General features: G+C 43.6%; 1 protein-coding gene across 3 annotated transcripts in view; it reads left to right on the forward strand.

Annotated features, from left to right (window-relative positions):
- Nucleotides 1-25,388, forward strand: part of LOC124132169 (ubiquitin carboxyl-terminal hydrolase 37-like) — a 39,413-nt gene extending 14,025 nt beyond the window's left edge. The window contains exons 9-22 of one of the 3 annotated variants that reach the window (XM_046495921.1): nt 8,238-8,367; nt 8,528-8,697; nt 8,988-9,053; nt 9,307-9,438; nt 9,659-9,823; nt 10,973-11,053; nt 11,400-11,520; nt 13,217-13,291; nt 15,646-15,754; nt 20,760-21,389; nt 21,734-21,876; nt 22,131-22,200; nt 23,380-23,518; nt 25,185-25,388. In XM_046495921.1, coding sequence (XP_046351877.1) covers nt 8,238-8,367; nt 8,528-8,697; nt 8,988-9,053; nt 9,307-9,438; nt 9,659-9,823; nt 10,973-11,053; nt 11,400-11,520; nt 13,217-13,291; nt 15,646-15,754; nt 20,760-21,389; nt 21,734-21,876; nt 22,131-22,200; nt 23,380-23,518; nt 25,185-25,212 — 2,059 coding nt within the window. In that variant the 3' untranslated portion in view covers nt 25,213-25,388. The remainder of the gene's footprint in view (nt 1-8,237; nt 8,368-8,527; nt 8,698-8,987; nt 9,054-9,306; nt 9,439-9,658; nt 9,824-10,972; nt 11,054-11,399; nt 11,521-13,216; nt 13,292-15,645; nt 15,755-20,759; nt 21,390-21,733; nt 21,877-22,130; nt 22,201-23,379; nt 23,519-25,184) is intronic. The other 2 variants (XM_046495922.1, XM_046495923.1) reach the window with 2 other exon arrangements.
- Nucleotides 25,389-26,281: the final 893 nt, after the last annotated feature.

Consider the following 26,281-nt stretch of genomic DNA (forward strand, 5'->3'; position numbering starts at 1 on the left):
GTGCTCGGCTTCGATTCCCCCCCAAGACAGGCATGATACCTGCATAAAGTGTTTGGCCGAAGACGGGCATGACGATGGGTCATGCCCGATCTGTGTTGCATTTACACCACGGGCGCAAAAAAAGAGAAATGTGGACCTCTTACACTTTAAGGGTCTATTGAAGGCGGGGGTGGACATTAGGTCGGCAAAGACCGCCCCGCCCCCCTCAAAAAAAGTAAGAAAGGGTAAAAAGGCAGCTGAGACTGTCTCCTCCGCTCCCTCCCCGGGGGCCGGGGGAGAAGGCTCTAGGGTCCCCGTCACAATCACTGCACCCTCTCCTGCACCGTCTTTGGCAGACATCTCTGCCTTGTTGAGGTCGCAGATGGCGTCGATGATGGAGGAGGTAAAGTCTCAGCTCCGAGAGGAGTTGCGGACCGAGCCTTCCCCGTTGTCGGCGCCGGACGCGGCTTCGAGACCTTGTGATATGCCCGGCGTCGGCCGAGGCAGGCCACTTGGTCTCGGGGACGAACTCAGACCGGGCTTCGGCGCCGGCTCGAGGTCGCTCCCCAGCGGAGGGGTGGCGGGCACTGGCCCGTTCACTACCGACGCACAGTTCTCCCTAGCGGAGCCAGACGCCTCTTCCGAGGCCGAGGCTTCCTCTAGCGGATTTCTAGCCCAGAGCCAGGTGGGTTCCCTTGAACCCCCGGCACCTCGGGACCGGGACTCGGCTTCGGGCCGGGTGCAGCCCGGGGATGCGAAGGCCCAGGCCTTCGGGCGTCCCCTTCCGACTTCGTCTGCCTCTTCTCTCGGGGAAGAGTCGATTAATTTCGGCTCGGAATCGAGAGAGGAGGAGTGGATGGAGGAGGGGGGAGACGACTCGGAGACCTCGGGAATATTTTCCTTCGTTTCCTCGTTGAGGCATGTACGGGACAAAATTGTCCAGGTACTGCCTCAGGTGGCTGCGCCCATGCCCCAGTCGGATCCGACTGAGTTCCGCCTTCCGGGGGACGCTTTTGCTCCGAGCAAGGCGCCCCAGGTGCGGCTCCGTATTCTGTCTTCATTGGTGCATGAAGTCATCAACCCTCTGTTGTCGGGTGCCCGCAGGAAGTTCGACCTGCCCGAACTTATTAAGCGGTACCCGTTAGCAGAGGATGGTGATTTTGAGGTACCGGTGGTGGACGAATGCGTCTGGACCTCCGTTACCCTGGGGGGGTCTTCGACCCCCAACTTGGCTAAGGTCAAGCAGGGCCGGCGGTTGCCACCCTTTCCCGCGTGCGGTACGGAGCTGAAGGCTGCTTACGTTTGCTTCGAGGAGCAATATCGTAACGCATGTCAGCAGCTCCGGGTGTCCGTACACTCCGCTTATCTGTCGGCCGTACAGAGGGAGTTAGCGGGAGAGGGGCCGGCCGACTCTTCGGAGTTGGCCGCGCAACTGACGGAGGTACATAGTCATCTTGCGAGGGACGCTATTCGTAGCTGTGCCTCGCAGATGATGTGCGCAGTCATGGGCATGCGCAGGCTGTGGATGTCGGTATCCAAATACTCGGCTTCCACACGCCAGGATCTACTTGCTTTGCCTTATAAGATGGGTGCCACCCTCTTCCCTGGGGCTCAGCAGGTGGTCCGAGAGGCCGCACAGTTGTATGCCTCCATCAAGGATTCTAAGGCCTTGTTGGAGGTACCATGCGTTAAACCGCGTAAGCGGACCTCTCCACTTGCTTCCTCCTACGCTGACGCGCCGGGTCAGAAGTCTGCACCTGCTTGGAAGCAGCCGCTTCCTTCAGGTAAGGGCGCCGGGAGGAGCAAGAGAGGCAGGGGCCGGGGCAGGGCAGCTGGTCGAGGCCAGCAGCCTTTTCGCGGGGCCGGGAACCCATCGGGTTCCCATTAGCGCCCGAAGCGCCCCGGGCGGACCCACGGTCGCATGTTTTCGAACTGCCGACAGCCGGGGTCTGCTGCCTCAAGCCGGATGTCCCCGTAGGCGGCCGACTGGCTCTATTCCTGCAGGAATGGGAGACAGTCACATCCAATCCCTGGACCCTGTCCACTCTAAGGGATGGCCATTTGCCTCGGTGGAAACATCATCCGCCCCCCTTCTCCGGGATAAAGCACACTCCGGTGCCTGCTACCCTGGAGAGGGCGGAATTCCTCCGTGCCGAGGTCGACGCACTTCTTATGAAGGCTGCGATCGAACCGGTTCCCGTGGGACAGGAAAGCGAGGGCTTCTACTCGACATATTTCCTAGTCACCAAAAAAGACGGAGGGTTCAGGCCTATTCTCAATCTGAGAAGGCTGAACAAACTTATAGAGGTACCGTCCTTCAGGATGGAGACACTGCGCTCGGTGATCTCAGCTGTCGAGACCGGAGAATGGCTAACGTCAATAGACCTAAAAGACGCCTATCTCCACGTACCCATACACCCCGAGTTCAAGAAATACCTCAGGTTTTCTTTCGACGGGAGGTGTTATCAGTTCAGGGTTCTACCATTCGGGATCGCTACGGCCCCGAGGGTGTTCACCAAGCTGATGTTGATTCCCGCCCAAGTGGCCAGGTCAAAAGGTCGGTTCTGCCATCCGTACCTCGACGACTGGTTACTAAGAGCTCTATCGCAATCCCTGAGTCAGATAGCTACACAACAAGTGATAGATATTCTGATCACTCTAGGGTGGATAGTCAATCTCAAGAAGTCAGATCTGAGCCCTACTCAGAATCTAGTCTTCCTAGGGGCGAATTTCAACACGGTGAGCGGACTTGTATCTCTGTCACAAGATCGCATTACCAAGGTCAGAAGTGTTACTTCCCAGTTCCTTCTGTCCGCCAGTCACACTGCTCGTACATGGCTCCAGTTACTGGGCAACATGGCGGCGACAGTGGATGTGGTTTGGCGGGCGCGCTTGAGAATGAGACCCATTCAACAAGCGCTCCGTCGACTTTGGGTGAACTCGGAAGATCTCGAGACTGTTCTCGAGACTCCGCAGTGGCTCAATGCACACCTTCAGTGGTGGACCGAGGTCGGGAATCTGTCCCGGGGGCTCCCCCTCGACACTCCCGTGCCGTCTCTCACAGTTCAAACAGACGCGTCACTCTCCGGCTGGGGAGGCGTTCTGAACGATCACACTGCCTCGGGACTATGGTCCCAGCAGGAGATCAAACTGCATATCAATGTGCTAGAACTGAGAGCGGTCAGGTTGGTGTTCCAACGCTTCCTGGATCTGCTTCGTGGCCAAGTGGTGCGTCTAGAGATGGACAACCAAACGGCGATGACTTACATCCGGAAGCAGGGGGGAACGGTGTCTCCGTCGCTTCTCCAAGAGACGTGGCAGTTCCTCCTATGGTGCGACTCACACGTTATCAGGGTGCTACCTGTTTATCTCCCGGGGGTAGACAACGTCCGTGCGGACGCTCTGTCTCGCCGGATCCTCGCTCCTCACGAGTGGAGGCTCGACCCGGGGATATTCGGGATTATCTCCCAGTTATACGGGTCGTTCCAGGTGGATCTGTTTGCGTCTGGGGTGAATCACCAGACACCAACGTTCTGCTCCCGAGTCCCCGACCCGAGGTCGGTGGCACCGGACGCCTTCCAGCTAGATTGGACGGACAGAATACTGTGGGCATTCCCCCCAGTACCTCTGATTTCCAAGGTCCTGTCTCAGCTAGCCACTCAGCCTGCGCGACTACTTGTGCTCCTGGCACCCCTTTGGTCGGCGCAGAGTTGGTTTCCAGTCATACTCAGGTTTCTGGCTCAGCCTCCTGTTCTATTACCTTTACGACCGGACCTCCTATCCCAGAACGAGGCCCTCCACCCGAATCCCAGGATTCAGTGGGTGGCTTGGCCACTGTCCGGAATCGCCTCCAGGAGAGCGGTATTCCTGCACGAGTTGCAGACACAATACTGGCTTCGCGGAGGGATTCGACAAACGTTCAGTACGAGGATAGATGGGCCTGCTATGCGCGCTGGTGTGTCGATAGAAGGATTGCAGATCCCTTTTCTGCAGATCTCGTAGCCGTACTTGAGTTCCTCCAGTCGCGACTAGATGTCGGCCTGGCCGCATCGACAGTCCGGGGGTACTCTACAGCTATCGCTGCCTTTCACGTCCCCGTCGACGGGGCACTTTTGGGTGCGCACCCATTAGTGCAGCGTTTTTTAGCAGGTGTGGACAGGATCCGACCGCCTGTCCGGCGGATCAGTCCCCCTTGGGAATTGTCAATCGTTCTTGATTGGCTGTCCGGTCCTTCCTTTCGGGATCTGTCGTCTCTCTCTCTTCAGCTGTTGAGCTGGAAGACGGCGTTCCTTGTGGCGGTAACGTCCGGCAGACGGGTAGGCGACATTCACGCAATGTCAGCCGATCCCGAACTAACTGTCTTTCACCGGGACAGGGTCAGTATTCGCCTGCCGGACTCTTACCGTCCTAAGGTCGCACACGCCTTCCACGTGACGGCTCCTATTGAGCTACCTGCTCTTTCACAGCCTTCCTCGTCGGGGACCACTACAAGACATGCTCATGTATTGGATGTCCGCAGGACCCTTAAGTCCTATATCAGCAGAACTAAGGGTATCCGTAAGGATAATCAACTATTTTGCTGTTATGGCGGTAGGAAGGCTGGCTCACCTGCGAGCAAACAAACTATCTCGCGGTGGATAGTCTCTACTATATGTACGGCGTACACGCTTCAAGGCAGGGACCCCCCTACCAAGTTGAAGGCTCATTCGGTTAGAGCAGTGGCTACGACACAAGCGTATGCTGCGGCTCTGCCCATTGAGGAGATCTGCTCCGCGGCTATTTGGAGCCAGCCGAGCACGTTCATCAAACATTACCAACTCGACAAACACTCAAGCGAGCGTGCTCGGTTTGGTCAGTCAGTTCTCCGAACTGGGCAAAGTACTACATCTCTAGCCGATTGAGCCTTCGAGATTTTAGACCGCCCGGACCGGTTATAACACTGCTCAGTAACGGTCCGGATTTTATCTTCTACGGTCGATACAATACCAGCCATTACTAGTCGATAATCATCGTAATTGCACATGCACTCCTTCGATTACGGGGACCCTCTGGCCTAGCTCTGTGCGGGTTTATAGTCTCTCGTGATCTGTGCCCCCAATATCACTTGTTCAAAAAAGTGGGTGGGGTGGGGGGTGTGTGTGTCTCGAGTTCTCGATATGATGAGCCACAAAGAATGGCTCTTTTCATTGTGTATGGTCGATAACGCCCTGTCTCCAGCCCCCGCCTTTCGACGGTGGTGCCTCACGATAAGGTTGGTTCCATTTATTGAACTCTTGTTTATTCATTGAAATAATCAAAATACGATGTATTTTATGCACGCTTGTTGCTGACGGATGCCACTTCCTAGATTATCTTTAGGAGTCTATCTTGATGCAATAAGTGCCCCAAGGAGGATTTAATCTGAAAGAGAATTTTACAAACCTGTAGAGGTTATGAATTCTCTGATGAAATCCTCCTTGGGGCACGGCCACCCGCCTCCCCACATTCCGTCAGCATTAGACATATGGAAAGTGATTTGGGTGAGAGTTGCTTCCCTTGGCGTGACGCGCCGTGGAGGGTGAGGCACCATAAGGGTGGACGTATATCATACAAAAACAAAGTTTTTTGTGTGGTAACAATTTTTATTAAGGAAAATGGTTACAACTATGTCATGTAGATTTTCTTGAGCCAGGAAAATGCAATAAGTGCCCCAAGGAGGATTTCATCAGAGAATTCATAACCTCTACAGGTTTGTAAAAATTCACAGCTATAATATATAATCCCCAGATAAAATCGCCAATAGCTATTACGTACGTTTTGCAAAGTTCATAAATTGATAGTGAACAAGTATCTACCTTTATTGAAAGAGGCAAATAAACAACTGTATCGGCGAGTTATTCCGTTCGCCATTTGCAAAAACATGTGATCAGCTGTTTCCTGTGACGTCACAAACGGTGACCACTGTGATTGCTTCCTGCTGTTTAAAGCAACACGGTACACAAGGAAATGAGCATTGATAATAACGGGCCGATTGGTATTGTCAGGTTGTTTACACAAACATTTTCAAGTTGTGGGTGCTTAGCGATCGTGTTGGGAGTAAGGGCTTTATTCCTTTGTTTTCGAGAGATTAGTTTAATAAACTGGAAAAGCCTGTGAGTAAGTGATGGTCATTCAATGTGTTCATAGTATGATAGTTTATTTAATTCAATTGGATTAACATACAATATTGGTGTAAAGGGGGTTATAAAAGTTGGTATATTTTTACTGACTGACGTTTTCATCATGAGTTTTAAACGAAAACGCCATGCTTACGATGCTGAATTCAAACTGCGAGTCTTCTCTCCAGCTGATATATTTTCTCACGGGTTCATAATTCTATATACACCGACTCACAAAATGGCGCTTGGTTGTTGATGGCAACATATAACGATCATTATGAGATTAAAAAACCCCACGAGAAACAGCTTCCCACATTATGAAAGTGGATGACTGGTTTGTTAAATCTTTATTAGAAATAATAATGACTTTTTCAATATAATTACAACGTTTTTCATCTTATATTTTTTAATATCTGCGAGTACCGGCACATGTCTTTCAGTCCGACTTCGCAGTGTTTTTTGTCTTTCAATTCCTGATTCGGCTTATTTGCGGGTCATATCATTTTCTTTCGTATTTCAATGGTCAAATTAACACCTCGGCTTATCTACGGGGTCGGCTTATCCGCGGTCATATACGGTACTCGCACAACTGGGATGGATCGTCAATGAGCTCAATTCACTCCATCCTTCAAGCTCCAACTCATAGGCGGCCTGTTCCGCCTGGTACCCAACAACAGGTGGCACAAACTACAGCATCATCTCCTTCCTGCCCTTCACCAAGCTCATACACTTCGTAAATGGCAGGTATTAATGGGTGTTCTCACGTCAGTTCAGGATCTGAATCGTTCAGCGTTCTCTGGACAGGCCTAAAAGCATAAGCTTCCAGCCACCTGTACTACTTCCCAGGTTTCTGCTGAATATCAAAAGCACACCGAAGCTATCTCTTCTTCTGATCGTGCCTTGGTGGCAGGCATGGAACTTGTTCATGGATCATCGAGATCTCGCCAGTCACCACCCTTGGGTGGCCACATTTACAGGTACATCCCCACAGTTATGGCAGCTTGAGTTAGTGAGTTACATGCCGTTGATGTCTGCTAAGTACGATTCGAGCGCAAAGGGCATGGTTCTGTCCATCTTGGGCTGTCCTGGGATTTCATTGCAAAGAATCAACTACCAGAACAACTATTCTACCTTTTTCTTCGATAGTGGGTTCTAAGGACCAGGATGAACTTCTTCTGTGCCCAGTTTGGGCCTTACAGGTTTTCCTCCATCGATCCAAGACACAATGTTGATCTCGGAAACGACTGTTCATTCTGGTCTCGCCTATATCCCAGACGGAAGTCAATTGTAACACTATCTCACTGTGGCTGCGCTCCATTATCCTGCTGGCTTACAACCATGGCTCTCCACAGCAATTGTTCTATCAAGTCCATCATGGATGGTTGTTTTTTGCACTTGGGTAGTGTCTTTGCCAGTCATTATCTCTGAGACTTGGCTCTTGAGGATGTGCAAGGTGTTCATAGTTTTCAGTCCCCTGATGGTGGCGCAACAGGTCACAAAGCCCAGACCATTTTGACTTCTACACCTTGGAGCTGACCCTGCGACCTCTCTGGTAGAAATTACCCCAGACTAGAGGGTTTCATGCTTCTGTTTATTCCAGCTTCTTGAATGGGAATTTAGAACTTGAACGCCACCCGTTTTCTATTTTTCCTTTTTTCATGACTGGCCTACACACCTTTTACTCTCACTTGTGTGGCTCTATCAAACAGGAAAGGTCTGTGTTTTCTGTTCTTTCCCTGCCCATGATGCTCTGGTTACCTGAAATGGTAGAGGGTCTATCCTGAAATTCAATCTGAACGGTATCTCCCCCCCCCCCCCCCCATTTTGTTTGCTGCATTAAGGTATTGATGCAGGATAAGATAAAAATTGTTTTAGTAGAATCCAAAAAAATTTTTTCATTTGGATACCTATCCTGCATTACTATGTCTGTTGTGCCTGCCCATCACTTTGCTACCTCCCCGTGAAGTTTTCAGGTGTTTGTACTTGCAGTTATGACTTCACCACTTCCTGTCACATGGTAGCTGTTCAGAGAGCAAATGCAACACAACTGGTTGGTTCTAGTCAGAAAACAGCAGTAAAAGCATTACGATTTTACTAAATTTGATGTTATTATTATTCCAGCTCATTGGCAAGGCTTGTCAAGATTCAAAGAAGACCTGGGTCATCTGATTACAACAAAAGGGAACTACTCCGCAATGTGAAAAGTGCAATATCAGGAACTGCCAAACGCTTCTCAGGGTACCAGCAACATGTAAGATTGGCAACATGTCAAAGAATTTGAGTTTATGTCATGTTAGTTATTATGCAGTTACAGAAATGTGATTCTGAACAGTTAAAATTTCTTTCACATCTATATTGTTCTAGTACAGTACTGAGAATAGTATAAATTTATGGTTTTGTTTTTTCTTCAGGATGCTCATGAGTTCCTCAGTCAAGTCCTTGATCAGCTGAAGGAAGAAATTGTCAAATTTAACAAATCAACACCAAGTCCAACAAGAGACCCATCAGAAGACATTGATCTTGTTAACCCAACCCTCGACAATTTTGAATTTGAAGTACTGCACACGATAACATGCCTGAAGTAAGTCAAAATACAAATATTACTGATCATTACATTAACTGGACATAATTTGCCATCACCTTGACTGATGTCAGAAATGCATATGCTGCACTAATTGACCTTGCTATGACACTGATCCACAAAGGATTTAGTGTGGTATTTGCTTGTAAAGTTGAGTACTTTGATGTAACCATTGGAATTGCAAGTATGTTCAGAAACCCAGTGTAAAGTGTGTTGTTTTGTGTTAGCAAGTTGTACATCCTACATGACGTGATGGCCCCTGAACTAGTTCTATGTCTGTTGTTTTTCAGATGTGATGAAGAGGTTGCCAAGTCCGAGCAGTTCAATGATTTGTCCTTGGAGATGCCACAAAGAAGGTATTGGCTGCTTTTCATAAGGTGCAGTTAGTCATGGCACACAGGTCACACTATGCCTCCAATATTGAACAGTTGAAAAGTACTGGGAAACATGTCTACATAATCATGGCACAATGAACTCTAGAAGTGTGTCAGTTTCCTCATGATCAATGGAGAATAGTTTGATTCATCTAGTATATTGTAGTGTCCTTCCTAGCATGTTATGAATATTTCTCCCGAAACTCTTAGCAATAACATGCTATTTTCATTCTAGTCACCAAGGTTACCCCAAGTCTCTGCAGGATGCTTTAGATGTGTTCCTGCAACAAGAAGAAATTGATTACACATGTGCGAAGTGTGGTCACACCAAGTCTAAAGTCAAACACAAGTTCACAAGGATACCCAGGTGTGCTTCAATAAGTTATGACACTAAATATTTTGTCTCAGCACTTAAAACCAGAAATTCATTTTTAATGGATGTAATGATTGACATTTAGGTCTCAGATGCAGTTTCCATATTTGTTCATGACCATGTTTTACAGATGGAGGTATCAATTTGACCTTTAGTTGTCAAGCAAAGAGATATTTGTGAGTGACATTATTTTTTGTTTTTTTTATTTCTGCAGGATTTTGATTCTACACCTTAAAAGATATGCATACAGTGCTGCAATATCCCTACATAGCAAGATGGGTCAGCGGATATTCATTCCAAGCTATGTGTCCCTGTCCTCTCATGTTGATCGTGATGTCCAGTGCCCTCCACCCATACCATGTGTGCTGCCACAGTCTAGGTAACTTCAACACTCTACACCAGTGTGGGGACTCCATGGCAGAATAGGGCTGTTATAAAGAAAAGCCAACTAGTGATTTGTTTGTTATTTAGTGTCACACTCGATGATATTCCCGCTTTATGGTAAATAATTGAGCCTGGACTAAAGAAACCAGTGATTGATATCCTTACCCAACGAAATATTCTGTCCGAGTAAAATGACACTCAATCACTACATCTGACTACTCAATCCGTTTAGTCGCTTTGGATTGCTGAGGACCAATTCTAAGTGTGACTACCCACTGGATAATGATGACAGGGTGATTACAATCAGTTTTCAAAACAATTTTAAAACCCAACAAGACAGTTGGGCATTTGACCCATTAATGTTGCCTGCCCATCTTCGAGGTTACCTGCCCACATTCAGACATTATATATATTGAGAAATTGCAAAAAAAAATAGAGACAAATTGCATCTGGCTCAAACAATTACTTGAGAATCTACAAGGAGTTATAATAAACTGAATATATAAGTAGGCTAAATATTTTCTGCCAGACAGTCGGGCAGGTAGAGGAAAGTTTCATGCAACTCTGACAGAAAGGTTTCCAGCCATGGGCAGGCGGTCAGGCAGTTATTTCGGACACCGGTAACAAAGTCTGACTTTGCTGATTGTTTCACCGTACCCTGACAGCATTAATCATTGCTGAAGTGATGGCTCAGACTTGAATGCTCAACAGGCTCCCATGAATTTGACCAAGAACAATGTGCACTAACTCACTCAACCTCCTCTCTACATTTCTTTAGCCTGTGTGCCTCATACTAGGAATTTGTCTAGGCTTTTTTACAGGAGCCAATGTAATAATGGTAGTCTTAGACTTTAGTCACTTGTCTGATATATATGAATTTTTTTTCTTTTCTAGTAAGATATCCTAATAACAGTCAATAAGACAAGCAACTCCTGAAAGTGGAGAAAGAAAACATTGATACTGATATATGAACGTCACTAAGGCACTAAACTTTCCCAGTTGGTGTTATAGTCATATTTGGGAAAATATGAGGCATACGCCCCAAAAATTTGCCTTATCTGGAACATGCGAAGGAATCATTTATCGTGTTTAAGATCGATGTAACCCTAACATGTCTCATGTGATCATTTCTTTTTGGCTTCAGTCCCATGAAGTCCCTGCCAGACTTGGATGATCGCAAGGGAGATCACTCTAGGAGGAAACTTGACTATACTTCTGACTCAAAGTAAGATCATCACTATGTAGTATTGTTTCTATCTTGTCTGTTTCATGGAGAAGATTAACATAACCTACAAAATGTATTTCTGACTAGTGCCATTGGGAGAGACTCTATGGCAGTGTAACAAGCACACTGGTTGAAGTTATTCAGGTCCTTTGACCTGTAATGTATTTCCTATCCTGTGTACGAGACAAACTTTAGATTACTCATGAAATAATGGAAATTAAGAATCCCTTAATTTGTGTAAGTATCTTTATGATAATATGGTGTGATTGCAACTGCATCTTTTATAGTTAAGTACGGACAAGCTAGATTAATTACAATAAACTAATCAAATGGTGTTGTGTACCAGGTACACTTTCAAGTCCCTACACAAGCCAGGTGAGGGGAGCACAGACCAATCAGCCCCTGACACGGAGAGGAGGAGCTCTACAGATCTGGAAGACAGCAAACTGTTTCCCAGCTTTACATTGGTAAGTTACTGCAGCTGTAGAAACTCACATTCTTCCGCTCCGCCTTATGATGATAACACATAGCAAAACCCCTAAAAAATGTCACATTTCTACTAGTACTTATGATACCTACCGTATTTTCTTGAGTATAGTGCGCACTTTTTTTCGAAAAAACACTGCTGTGTAGAAGGGGGTGTGCATTATACACGAATTATGAGTTTGGATGTTTTTTTCCCCCATGGAAAGACATTACCGTGAGCACGAAACACCGGAAATACCATGTCAACAAATCCATACTGAAGTACGCAAAATAATCATGTAATTACACTGTCTGGCTATAAAAAGTGTTCTTTGTATATCTGGACTTATGTTTGTAATTTATTTCATTAATTTTATTCAAAATTCCTTATAATATTGTTTTTATTAATTTCGGCGAAATCGTGTGTGAAGCGATCGGAAGATCGCACAACTCACCGTTATTAACAGCAACCACGGTCAGAATACCGCTATTGACGCCTTGAAACAAACTTTAGTTGACAGAGAATGGATACATATATCATAAATGACATACTTTGACTCGTTAAAAGTCATATTTGTTTTTGTTTGACGATTCTATGTCAACATGAAATTCTCGCGATCACATGCGCGTGAGCCTTGACGGTGACTGGTCAGACTGGTTCCATGTAAAAAATAATACCCGGGAATAGTGATCAGCTGCTTTGCTTAGGGTTATTATTATTTTAAATATGTTTAGTAAAGGCTGCATATAATTAAGAAAATAATGGAATATATTATTCCTGATAAAAAAAAATAGTTTCAGATACAATTGTTGCCGATCCTTGCATTAAAAATCCTATAAAGTTATATCATTGGGTGTGTCTTGACCGAATCACCGGTCGATTCCAAGAAAACGTGTGTACAGCTGATTGCTGTTTCCGGCTTAGTTTACAAGAAAATACACAAGGTAATCTTAATCCCTAGATATAAAACAATGCCTAGCAGAACAATAAATACTATTTAAACAGTAAATAAACATGTCTGGTGATTTTTTATCTCAAATTTCGAATTTGTACTGACGAAGTTTCTCAGCACCCGTTCGTTTGCCAGACTTCGCTGAGAGGGTACGGTGTAAGTTTTTTCTGCACATAATATTGAAATTTCTTTTTTTCCGAAATATTGAACCCGCTAGATGGGGGTGCGCATTATACATGGGTGCGCACTATACTCAAGAAAATACGGTAACTGTTGGGCAGTTTGGCAAGGACTACGGGACTAGTGCCACTTTCTAACGCTGAGCACTGACAAAAACATATTGATCAGATTGTTTTCAAGAATATTTTAATTGTAAATATTTGAAAATATATTAGAAAAGTGAGCATTTGCATGGCAGCCCAAAATGTTAGGTGGACTCGTGTCAGTGATCAGTCCAAGTGTTTATGTTTGGTTTGAGAAGTGCTTATGTTATATACTTCTGCAGTGTTGCTGTATTATTTGGGTATTTTGGACTTTTGTTAAGACTGGCTTCACATCATATACAGTTAGTAGGAGCTGTTCAACCTGCATTTATTCTCCATGTGGTTACAATTAATCCAGTGTTCTCACAGTGTACAGCTGAAGATTGTCTGACATAGACAATACTGCAAAAACTGTTTAGACTTACATACCATTAGTTGAACTTTTTCCAGTCTTGTAACCCTGGTAACACTGATGGTTTCAGGATGAATCTACTGAAGATGCTGACATGGCACGTGCCATTGAGCTAAGTCTACAAGATGCCAAGAAGCAGGAACAGGTGAGTCTGCTGTCAGGGATCACTGGATTTGTTGAAGTACAAGGATAGGTTTATGATCAAACTTCAATGAATATATACCTCGTGAGAGCTTTCATTCTTTGAATATCTTTATGTGTAGAATAAAATGTAGCAAAACTTTGAAGTGACGTCTAACATTCTCACCATCAAATCATCAACCAGGAAAAATTGCAACATCAGCAGGCCCTAGAGCCTGGTTTATTATTCAACTTTTCAATCTTCATACATGTTTATTATCCCTGACAAACTCATTATAATGAATTATTTAGTGCAAATCATTGAAAAACATGTGATCACAGATTTCAGTATAGTTTCATTGGTTATTAATTGAAACTAATCAATTATCAATTAATTAGATCAAGACTACTGGGATTTCTTTCTGTTGATATGTTTGAAAATACTTTAACTAGAAACAGTAGCTTGTTGTTTTTAGCTCATCAAAACATGTTAGTGTTCTTGCTTCATCTATATTCAAGAATGCCTGTTGCTCATATTACTAGGAACTTTTTACTACCTGCTTTGCCTGGATAAAAAAAATTATGTCCTGGTGGGGAGCATTTCTGGAACTAGATTAGCTGTCAAGTTGCCAACCTTCAACACTACCATGATCATATATAAATCTTTGGACAATGGATGATGTCTATGATCACATATCAAACTTGGGGGCAATGGATGATGTCTGTGGCCACATGGGGCAATGGATGATGTCTGTGGCCACATGGGGCAATGGATGATGTCTGTGATCACATATCAAACTTGGGGGCAATGGATGATGTCTGTGATCACGTATACAACATGGGGCAATGGATGATGTCTGTGATCACATATCAAACTTGGGGGCAATGGATGATGTCTGTGGCCACATGGGGCAATGGATGATGTCTATGATCTCATATCAAACTTGGGGGCAATGGATGATGTCTATGATCACATATCAAACTTGGGGGCAATGGATGATGTCTGTGATCACATATCAAACTTGGGGGCAATGGATGATGTCTGTGATCACATATCAAACTTGGGGGCAATGGATGATGTCTGTGATCACATATCAAACTTGGGGGCAATGGATGAAGTCTATGATCACGTATACAACTTGAGGCAATGGATGATGTCTATGGTCACGTATACAACTTTGGGGCAATGGATGATGTCTGTGATCACGTATACAACTTGAGGCAATGGATGATGTCTGTGATCACATATACAACTTGAGGCAATGGATGATGTATCATGTATACAACTTGGGGGCAATGGATGATGTCTATGGTCACATATACAACTTTGGGGTAATGGATGATATCTATGATCACATATCAAACTTGGGGGCAATGGATGATGTCTGTGATCATGTATACAACTTGGGGGCAGTGGATGATGTCTATGATCACATATCAAACTTGGGGGCAATGGATGATGTCTGTGATCACATATACAACTTGGGGGCAATGGATGATGTCTATGATCACATATCAAACTTGGGGGCAATGGATGATGTCTGTGATCACGTATACAACTTGAGGCAATGGATGATGTCTATGGTCACATATACAACTTGGGGGTAATGGATGATATCTATGATCACATATCAAACTTGGGGGCAATGGATGATGTCTATGATTACATATCAAACTTGGGGGCAATGGATGATGTCTGTGATCACGTATACAACTTGAGGCAATGGATGATGTCTGTGATCACGTAAACAACGTGGGGGCAATGGATGATGTCTGTGATCACGTATACAACTTGAGGCAATGGATGATGTCTGTGATCACATATACAATGTGGGGGTAATGGATGATATCTATGATCATGTATAAAACATGGGGCAATGGATGATATCTATGATCACGTATAAAACATGGGGCAATGGATGATATCTATGATCACGTATACAATGTGGGGGCAATGGATGATATCTATGATCACGTATACAATGTGGGTGTAATGGATGATGTTTGTGATCACGTATAAAACATGGGGCAATGGATGATATCTATGATCACGTACACAACTTTGGGCAATGGATTAGGCCTACCTTTAACAACTGTATAGTCAAAAGCTCAAACTATTTGTTTTACTGAAGTATTTGATGTGGGCTTTGTGTGTACAAGTCTAGTAACGTGTAAAAAGACTCACCCAGTTGACATGGATATGTTTTGGTTAGTCAGTGACTATTTAGCTTAATAGGAAGGTGACGATAGAGAAGTGACTTGTAGACTTGACTAGCTACAAACTAATTATTTTCCACTTGGTGGTGTGCTGTTCAGTTACATCAACGAACATTAGGTTTCTCCTGTAGTAAATCTATATCTGTGTACATATGTTGGCAGCAGGAAACTTACAAGGACAGTCCTAGTGAAGATGAGGACAACAATATGAAAGATGATGTGATGGAGATTAGTCAGCTTCCTAAGGCAGGGCAGCAGATTGACATCAGTGGTAAGAAGATTGCTGTTTGTAAATTAATCTACAAAGCTTGAGGAATAATGGAGACATTTACAATTGTTTGGCTTATGTTGCTGAATAGAATCAAATGTGTTACTTGTAAACTGATACCTGAAACACCATATTTTTAACTTAATCCTACATTACTCCTTAATGCATTTACTGCTTACTTTTGACAGAAAATGAAGCTGTGATGAGGAGGAAAATTTGTTCCTCTTACAGAAGCAGGGTCCCAATTACCAGCTGCCACGTCATTCTAGAAGTGTTGACGTCACAGAAATCTCTGTTGGTCACCGGACAAACAAGTTGTGTTTATAAATTGTTCCCCAGTTAATTGCTGACTTCGGCTGTACCCGTGGTCTTCAAGCTTTCAAACAACCAAGTCTTTTCCTTCCTGTGATTTGTGGTATCTGAGTTTGATGTTTATATGCAATAATATTTATATTAGCATGTGAATGTGACAGTTTGACTCTCACTTGAACGTCACTCCAGCATTCAAGGTGCACAAGTTCAAAAGGGATTTTCCAGTTCACGCATTTGGGGTGACAGCCGTTTACTATCAAGGTCCCTGACAACCATTTTGCGGTCCTTCAAACCATTGTCAGAGGCAGATAAACAGAGGCAGTTATGCTCAAGACGAGACAGCGCTCAAGGCTCTGGAGCATGTGTCTCAGAATCTTGGCCAGCACTCGTCTAAGTCAGGCAATTATCAGTCAAGGCACTGATCCTTCAAGCACCAGACCATGGCAAAGAGCGAGGCAAGGGCAGAGGCCATGGCTCCAATCAATCCTGCAGGGGTAATTCCAAGGGTAGGAGCGGGGAACGGAGGGGGGAAACATTGGCCAGTGGACAATCATGACTGGGTTTCCCACCCGATAGTCGACACACTAGTAGGTGGGAGACTACGCCTGTTTTGGAGAAATTGGATCGGTATTCAACTTTACACTCTCAACATCATAAGGCATGGGTACCGCCTCAGCTTGGTGCCAGACCCACCACTGACAACGACTCCCATACCATGGCTCCATCCCAGGAAACAATATAAAAACTCTTGATGGAGAAGAGAGCCATAGGAGTTGTGCAGACCCCAGCCTTGACGCCGTTGCTCTGCTCTCCTATCTAATCTTGCTCGTACCAAAGAGGGAGGATTCCAACAAGATGCGGATGATACACAACCATGCCTTGTTGAACTATGTTACCTGAATCCCTGTCTTCCCTACTTCCAACTCATAACCTTGAGACTGCTCAGGGGCAGCATCAATGCTTACGATTCCCTGATCAGCCTCAACTTGCAGGATGCTTACCTGCATGTTCCTATTCACTCCAGTGACCGTCGGTTCCTCTGGTTCCAGTTCAATGGAATCCACCTGTCTGCGCCTGAGAAACATCCGGCTCGAGTTGTACATTGATGACTGCATACTGAATTAACTAGATGCAGCAATCCTAGCCTGTCACTGGAATTTCACCAGGCGCATGTTATATCAACTGGTTTGGATAGTGAACTAATTCCATCCTACCGACTGCAGTTCATAGGAGGCTTTTTTTAGACAGATCTGGACCTTCTAACAGTGCCATGGAACAGATGGGTCAAGATCCTACACCATGTATACCCTGCCCTTCAGCAGCCCATAACACTTAACGAATGGCAAGTGCTCCTGGGACTGCTTACGTCAGCACAGGATATGATGATCAAGGGTCTGTTACACTTGCATGCCAAATTCAACAGTTCTTGGCTCCTTACATCAGACGGCAGGACCTGTCTGAATCCATCGCTCTGCCATCTCACCTCAGGACTTACCTCAGTTGGTGGATGGTAGAGTCGAACTTCTCAGGAGGTGTTGAGTATCTGGAGGACCAGACGGCTTCAGGGCATCATCAACAACCTAGAGTTGGAGGCACTCAAACTGACGATAACACATTGAAAGGAGCACCTCCAAAACACCAAACTCGCCATCTCAACCGACAACATCACTGTAGTATGGTGGGGACAACTCACACTCTCTTCTCAAACAGACGTTCAGGTTTTCAGTCTGGTGGATCAACTGGGTCTGCGCTTCCTGGTCTAGCACATATCTGGTTGTGGTATGTGTTGGCAGACGTGTTATCCAGGCCAGACCGAGTGGCGCCCAAGGAGATGAAACTTCACCCAGAGGCATTCCGTCTCGTATGTCAGAGCCTGGGTCAACCAAACATCGACCTATTCATCACACACACAAACTGCTAGATCTAATCGTATGTCTCACCGATACTGGATTCTGCAGGCATGGGTGGTTGATGCGCTCAGCATCCCATGGGAGGGGCTTTTCCACCCCCGAAACCTCTACCAGGGCAACCAGGAGCCTCCCTCCCATATTGATTGCTCCTTGGTGGCTGGCGAGAAGGTGGTTCATAGTCCTCAGAAATTTTGCAGGAAGCAACACACTACCTCTGCTGGGGTGGTCCAACCTATTCATGCACCTACACAGCAGGTGGCCACACCCTTCACCAGGTATGTTTCATCTGTACGCCTGGTTCATCTTCAAAGATCCCTTGGCAAAAAGGTTATCCTGCTCGAGTGATGAAGGCCATTGCTATGGCACATAGGCCCTCAACTTGTGGCCTTTGTCACGATAAGTGGTGATCCATTGAGACCTTTTGTAAGGAAAAGCGGCAGGACCCAACAGCAGCCTCGTCTCAGTTCCTAGCTGAGTATCCCATACAGCTGCATACCAAATGGCACTTGAAGGGTAGCACCATTACTACATAGTTGGTATCTTCAGTGTTGGCAGTTCCGGCAGATGGCAGAATGACCAAGATACTGGAACTGCAAGCTCTATGATGCTCCTTTCAGCTTGAGAATCAGAAGGCCAAATTTTGTCCCCTTGTGTGGGATTTGAATATGGTACTTTGATGTTTTTGTGGACCTCCCTTTGAGCCTCTTCACGCAACATGATTGTTTAACCTCACCAAGAAAACAATATTTCTCTTGGCGCAAGCTACAGCGACAAGTGTGAGCGAGCTTCTTGCACTCAACATCACTCGTGTACGCTTCGAGCCTGGTATGCATGGAGCGGTTCACCTCAGGCTGTGCTGGGATTTTATAGCTAGGACCCAGCTTCCTGGATAGCCCAACCATTCTTTCACCATCCCACCTTTATCATCAATTGTGAGCGTAGAAGATGAGGAGGAACTCTGATTGTGCCCAGGCTGTGCACAACAAATTTTCATCTGTCGCTCAAGGACTCGGCATGGTGTGTTAAAATGGTTATTCATTCCTGATTCTCAGATGTCCACTACCGAAGTCAGACGCAACACTATTTCTTTATGGTTACATGTTATCATCCTTCAGGCTTTACGAGATTGTCAATCTCGAGCCACCCAGAACTATTAATCCCCACCAGATTCGGACGGTTGCCTCGTCGATGGCTCTACACAGTATTTATGCGGTTAGAGCTATTATGGAAGGATGTTTCTGGAGGTCAGACTCAGTCTTTGACAGTCACTACCTGAGGGACATGGCATTACAAGACACCGAGGGCATTCGCAGTTTTAGACCTCTGTAGCTAGGCAGGTTGTAAAAACAATCATGTCCAGAGCCAGGCTTACCCAACTCACGTAGTCATGCTTGATCAGTAGGTTCTTGCTGTTTTGCAGTTGTGGCTTGGTGTTCCAGTCTCTAGACTCAAGTGCATGCTATTGTCTATTACTGTTTGTTTACCCGGACTTAATCATACTCTCGTTACCTTTCCACAGACAAGATTAGGTAATCAGTTACCGATGTACGCAGACAAGATTAGGTGATCAGTTACCGATGTACGCAGACAAGATTAGGTGATCAGTTACCGATGTACGCAGACAAGATTAGGTGACCAGTTACCGATGTACGCAGACAAGTTGCGCCGCACGGTTGACACAACTGCAGGTCATGAGAGTGTTTACTGAGTTAAGTATCCCGCCTCCATACCGTCGGATACAGATGCATTAGGGAGTAATGCAGGACAAGTTGAAAAACCTAGTAAAATCCAGATATTTTTTATATTTGTATACTTATCCTGCATTACATCATCACAGACCTGCCTCCCTGCGATATCTTCAACAAGATTAGGTGTGATTAACAGTAATATGGAGTTCTGTGACGTTACTACTTCCAGTATGACGTGACAGCTGGTGATTGGGGTCCTGATTCTGTCAGGGGAACAACATTTTTTCATCAGCTGGACCCTTCACAGCTTCGGGGTTTGTTTTTTTCGAAAGTTAGCAGTAAATGTGTTAAGGAGTAAAATAGGATAAGTATACAAATATTTAATATCTAGATTTTACTAGAGTTCCATAATATAGTAATCAATGCTTGATCTGCTTTGAAGTCAATCGATCCTTGTATAGCTCATGTTCCTGAGTCAAGGGAGTTAACTGATTGTTAAAGTCCCGTTTCAACCCCGCTGAACTAAGCTGGAATTTGGTGGCTCGATCATAGCATGTGCTAACATGGCAAGATAAACATCTTTGGTAGACAATAAACATTTGTGGTACAGACATCAAGTGATGGCAAGAGATGTACGTTCTTGGTATTATTCTAAATGTACAAAGGTATTATTGACCATAAATATATGTATAGTGCAAAGGATGCACAAGAAAGTTGTTTGAATAGTATTGATCAATGCAGCAAAGACCTGATGAAGGAGTTAGCATATACTCCAAAATGTTGTGTTCCTCATAATAAAGAAGTTGACATCCATAAATTTTCTTCCTTTATCAAGATCTTAATTGTAATAAAAGGGGTCTTACCTCGCAAAGTGCAAGGGTAAAATCTGGACTTTTATTGTCAGTTAACTCCCTTCCCTTGGAAAGATGGGTATTGGTCATGGGTTTGAAACCTAGATTTGACCTTATTATGTTCTTTGGGTTGTCGGTAGCATACCTGTGCTTGTTAGTTTCACCAATGCTGTATCTTCGGAAAGTTACTCCAGAAATTTATTGCACAATAGCTAGTTCAATAGGTTTTTTTTATGTGATTTTGCAGCCAGTTTTACAGAGACAGACCTACAACATATGACAGAAGAGCAGAGGATAGAAGTTGCAATTCAGCAGAGCTTGATGGAGTCTCAGGGTCCAAGCACATCCCTCAGCACCTCTGACACTGACCTGAGCAGAAGCCTCATTGTGAAGGAGTGCAGTGGAGCATTCCTTGCTTCTCAGACTGATGAACCAGAGTCGGCATCTCCAGAATTTCCTCTAATTAAGCAGAGAGGTCAATCAAAAAGGGAGAAAGAAAATGAGCTTGTTAATGGTGAAAGCATGACAAGAGACAGGACAGAGTGTGAGTTGAGGGCAGATGTTGGTGGTGAAACTAGTCAGGGACAGATGTGTGTCAGTGGGGTAGAGACTGGTGTGGGGAGGGCTGAGGACAGTGGTACGTTTGATGAGGTTGATGGGGCTGTGTTGGAGCAGATATTCAGTGAAAATGAGGAGGATGTGTTTGGTAGTGAACTCTCTGTGATAAAGCCATCTGTAAGGATAACAAAGGATGAATTGACTCCAGGAGAAATAGAGCACATATTTGGAGATGAATTGATGCCCAGATCAGAATCACATAATGATCGGGATAAAGAGAAAACAGACAGGAAAAAAACAGCTCTCAGTGATGAAGTTGGTGAGTATTTTGTTCAAGGAAAAAGTGGCATTAATTATGAAATTTGGTCTGGAATTGGTTGATGAATAGTTGATGAAATGTTTTTCCATGCCAGTTTGCCTGTTTGTATGTTTAATGATAAATGTATGTACTGGACAAGTTTAATTTGATCATGAGAAATGATTTGTTGGAATAATGGAAGGAGTACAGTGCTTCATCTGTTAATGATTCCAAATTAAAAGTTTGTGTATTCAAAAATGAATCACATATGACACATTTTGAATATTCTAAGTTCTTTATTTGAAGCCTCACATACCAGTTTTGAAATTAAATTCTTTTCTGAAGAAGTAAAGTGACTGTTTCAGTAGATCTCACATGTTGGGAGGAAAAAGAAAATTTGAAGCCTGAGGTTGAGTCTAATGGTGTTGCAAAACAGGATCATGAATACCCAGAGGAGCCCACTCAAGAGGAGATCCTATTGATCAAACAGAAACGATCTCAGAATGAGGTAACCCTTAGACAGAATAATCAGGCCACTTTTCTATCATACTGTTTGTTAGCAGGAAACTGTTGACTATTGCAGGCTTGTTATAGCAGTAATATGCTGTCACTAATGTCAGTGGTTTCAAAATTGCATTAGCTAAAACTTAAACACAACCTTTGTATCATTATCAGAGAATGAGCGACCATGATTCTGCTGTTATGATTTATTATTTTATAGGAGAATTATCTTTGATAGAAGTATCAACTGTGTTGTTACAGAATGGTGTGTTGCCCTGTTCCTACCGGCTGGTCAGTATAGTCAACCACATAGGTCACAGCTCTTCAGCAGGTAGGTTGGTTACAGGGAGGAACACATACTTCTATGAAGTACGTGAAGCATGTGTTGTGTATTGACTGAAAATCCACAAATTATTCTTCTCATAATGGTTGAGAAAATTTGCATTTCAACCACACATGCATATATACCTTTAAAGTGAACATTTGTTGAGAAAAGGATAAAGCAATATTCTGATATCTGTTGAAAGTAATTCAACATCAGTTTTATGTCAAAACGTCAATATTTCCAGTCGGTGCCATTCTTGAACAATTATCATTGGGCTATGTAGAATACAAGCTTTGGATTATGACATGATCAGGTAGAGAAGTGTTGAAGAAATTCATGAAAATATTGATTTTCAAAACATTTAAATTTTAATGAACCCGTTCATTGGACCAGTATAAACTTGTCACCATATGTTTGCGTTCATCACTGAATCGAGCTTGGCACTAAGACTGCTCATTTACAAATATAAGAAATGTGTCACAAACCTCTAAAATGAGCCTTTTTAACTCTCTCGCCTTACCACTGTCATGTCTACATTTGATGTTGGTTTAAGTCTTCTGGGGTGGTGTGGTAGTCTTGTGGTTGAATCGTTGGCTCGTCACGTCAGAAACACGAGTTTGCTTCTGCACCTCAGCACACTTAGTCAAGCCAATTTACAGTGTGGGCCCTAATCATATATCAGCCTATAAAATCTAAATGGTGTGTTACAAAAAAAAAATATAAAAATTTGTGTTTCCAGGTAACATTGATTATTCTATAACCATTCTGGGAAGTTAGCCGCTAGTGTGAAGAGTGCTGTATATTTTCTTTCTGTCTACCAATTTTATCTGAGGGATTACAGGTGGCACAACCGTCTAAGGCACTGCAATTTTCTATGCAGAGTTGTGTCTTATGGGCATGCAAAAAATGTGGGTGTGGGTGTGAATCCAGGTTCACCACATTGTGTTTTTAGGTTTTGTCAACACCATGTCAATGCTCCTGGGTTTCAAAAAGTGGTAAATGTCTGGGAGCTGCATCACTTCAGGCTTTCCTACCATATCAATATCATGATATAACAGGAATACTGTTCCAAGCAGCATTAAACCCAACTCAGGCACTCTCTAAAAATGATGCAAAAACAAAAAGTTCAGGCAAGCCGTCTTAGAAGTTTTTCACAAACTGTATCAGTGTTTACTTCTTTTACAGGTCATTATATCAGTGACGTGTACAACATGAAGAGGAAGTCTTGGCTCAGCTTTGATGATGCTCATGTCTCTAAACTGCCGGAAACGGAAATAAAAACCCGTCGAGAAAGAAGTGGATATATATTCTTCTATATGTGCAAGTAAGAAAGCTAACTTGTAACTAGTAAAGCAACTATATCTCATTAGAATTAGAGTACAGTAAGTCTTGCATGTGATATGTAAGAGCGGTGATGAGGATCCGTTATGTGTGATCTTGTTCTGTTTCTTTGCACCCAGACTTGCAGCTTGAAACACTTCTCACTCACACATGAGAAGCTAACATAAGCTGATATAACTACAACCATATTTAAATTTGCGTAGATGATACTATTCAGATCTACAAAGAAGATACTTTCATCAATGTATATATTAATATCAACTATCTATTAAAAAAGTATCTACTATTGAATTGTCGACTTTTGTAAAAATATTTTAGTCAGTTATATATAACCTCTTGGTTAATTAATAATGACGGATTTGTTTGTCTTTCTACCTTGACATGTCTTTATTGAGGTACGATCTAAACATTACATGAGTAAATCTTCATTTCAATGGGTCAAGGTTACTGATGCATGACACACCGCACTCTCTTACAACTGTAATGAAGAGAGGAGAGTCACAAATGTTCTCTAAACTGCAAACAAACAACTATAGGTCATTATTAAAAATTTTAGCAAAATTATATGTCAACTATAGCATAGTTTAAGTCTGGGAAACTCTTGAATATGTTGATTATCCTGATTTCTCCATTATGAAAATTAGGTTTAGGAGGTAAAAAATGAATATGAAGGGGTGAGAATCACTCAAACTATAAAAACTGTCATAAACTAATACTCGTCATCATTCTATGCAGCGCTGAAGGTACAATTCAGCAGTTTGTGATTTCATTTTATCGCTTATAGTTAGACATTTTGAAATGATCTCGGTGTGTACCAACATACTCCCAAACATTTAATTAAATGAACAATAATTAAGTAATTACCTGTTTTTACAGTGTAAATGGTCGTATAAACTAATATCCAACTATGGTCGCAACTTCGCAATACAATATCATTGTCTGAGTAACAATACATACGATTATAATATCACATGTGTAGATGAAAGTATCTTCTATGAAGATGTCAGTATCCTCTCATCTACTCGAGGCAAGGGAGTTAACTGATTACAAAAGTCCAAAGTTTCCACCCTTGCTTAACTAGGCTGGTCTTATGGAGTTGCATTTTGGCTGGACTAACAAGTCTATGCACAATCCAATCAAAATCACGCAACGAAATTGAAATCCGTTTCGTAAACTGTTATGCAGATTTCGGTCGATTGCATGATTTGCAAAAAATGTGCACCGCTAACTCATTGTCAACAGATATTTACCTAATCTTTTCATGTTTTTAATTAAGGTGCTCTCGTGATTTGATGCACTTCGCGATGTAAGACCTGTTTTATCATAATGTAGATCTTTATTATCAATCAGATCGTCTTGACTGGCGCCGCCATTTTGTTTGAAACAAATGCAAGTGATATGTTAGGTGGAATTTGATTGGTCCATAGGAGAGGCACAGAATGGACATAACTCGTAATAGCCACTGGTGGCGCTACGATCGAGCCCAGGAATTACAGCCTAGTTTGGCAAGGGTGGAAACTGGACTTTTGTAGTCAGTTAACTCCTCGGGAAGATGGTATCAGCTACGTAGATGATAAAAAAAGTTACAGACTGTGGCACAAATATGCTTCCATAATTCTGTCTTTAAGAACTTTCACTGTCATTTGTAGGGAGGTGTTCGAGGAGTTGGAGAGTTGACATACAGCTTCAGTATTGAGCAAGGAGAGCTAGAAGAAAGGGTGTTTCTTTTTAAAAAAACATGTAATTCATTTGTACATTGTCCATGTATGAGGCTCTATTAGATATATTTCTACCAATGTTCATAAAATTATGTTATATTTGATTGATAAAATAACTTAACCATGATACCATTATTCTGTCTGCTGTTGTTTGTTCATTTACCAAAGCTGAATTATTTTCTGGTGATCCAACCAGGCAGCATTTGTTTAATACCAGCTTTTGTGACGGCTTGATTGTGTGTCATCATACCCTGATGGGGTGAGACGTTGCTTGTAATATTAATCACTGGTTTGCTGGTCCAGGCTTGATTTTTCTTTTTCACAGTGTGCTACAGCTGGAATATTGCTGAGTGCTGCATTAAACAATAAATAATAATTGAAAATCATTCTTTTAACGTCATTTTATTATGACACCAAAAATATCATATAAGTAAGGTATTTTATGTATATTGTGGCACGCAGTAAGGCCATGCAATGGAATTTTGGTGAGTGTTTTGAACCACTGAGTGACCTACACCAGTTCATAGGACACTGACCTGTCAAAAGGGAAGAAAGATATTTAGAAAATCTATTCTAAGTTGAGTTTTTAGCCTTATCAACATTGATAACGATAGTTTGTCTATTGGACCCATACACCTACCCTGAGGTTGGTAAACCTTGACAACCTGCTTCACTTTGGACTATCCATGTGCGGTTCCACCCAGGACTGATCGAATGTGTCCCCAGCACTCGATTTCTTGTAAGAGGCAGTTGGAGAGGTTGGTCATGCTTGGCAACCTGTTAGTTGTGAGTCCTGGTCCTGGAAGGTGAATAAACCGGTTTTGTCTGGCTCGGACTATTATTTACAGGCTGCAAGTAGCTGGATTATTGCTGACTGCTGGCAGTCTAGACCAGACCATCCAGTTATTGTCATCATGAGCATCAATTGATGGAAATTGAGATGCTATGACACTACATTGACCAAGTCACCAAGCCTGATCACCGGATCCGTTTAGTTGACTCAGCAGATTGCAGGTTGCTGGGGACCC

The sequence above is a fragment of the Haliotis rufescens genome, unplaced genomic scaffold (assembly GCF_023055435.1).
Source record: "Haliotis rufescens isolate VD_foot unplaced genomic scaffold, xgHalRufe1.0.p SCAF_4, whole genome shotgun sequence".
NCBI lineage: Eukaryota > Metazoa > Mollusca > Gastropoda > Lepetellida > Haliotidae > Haliotis > Haliotis rufescens.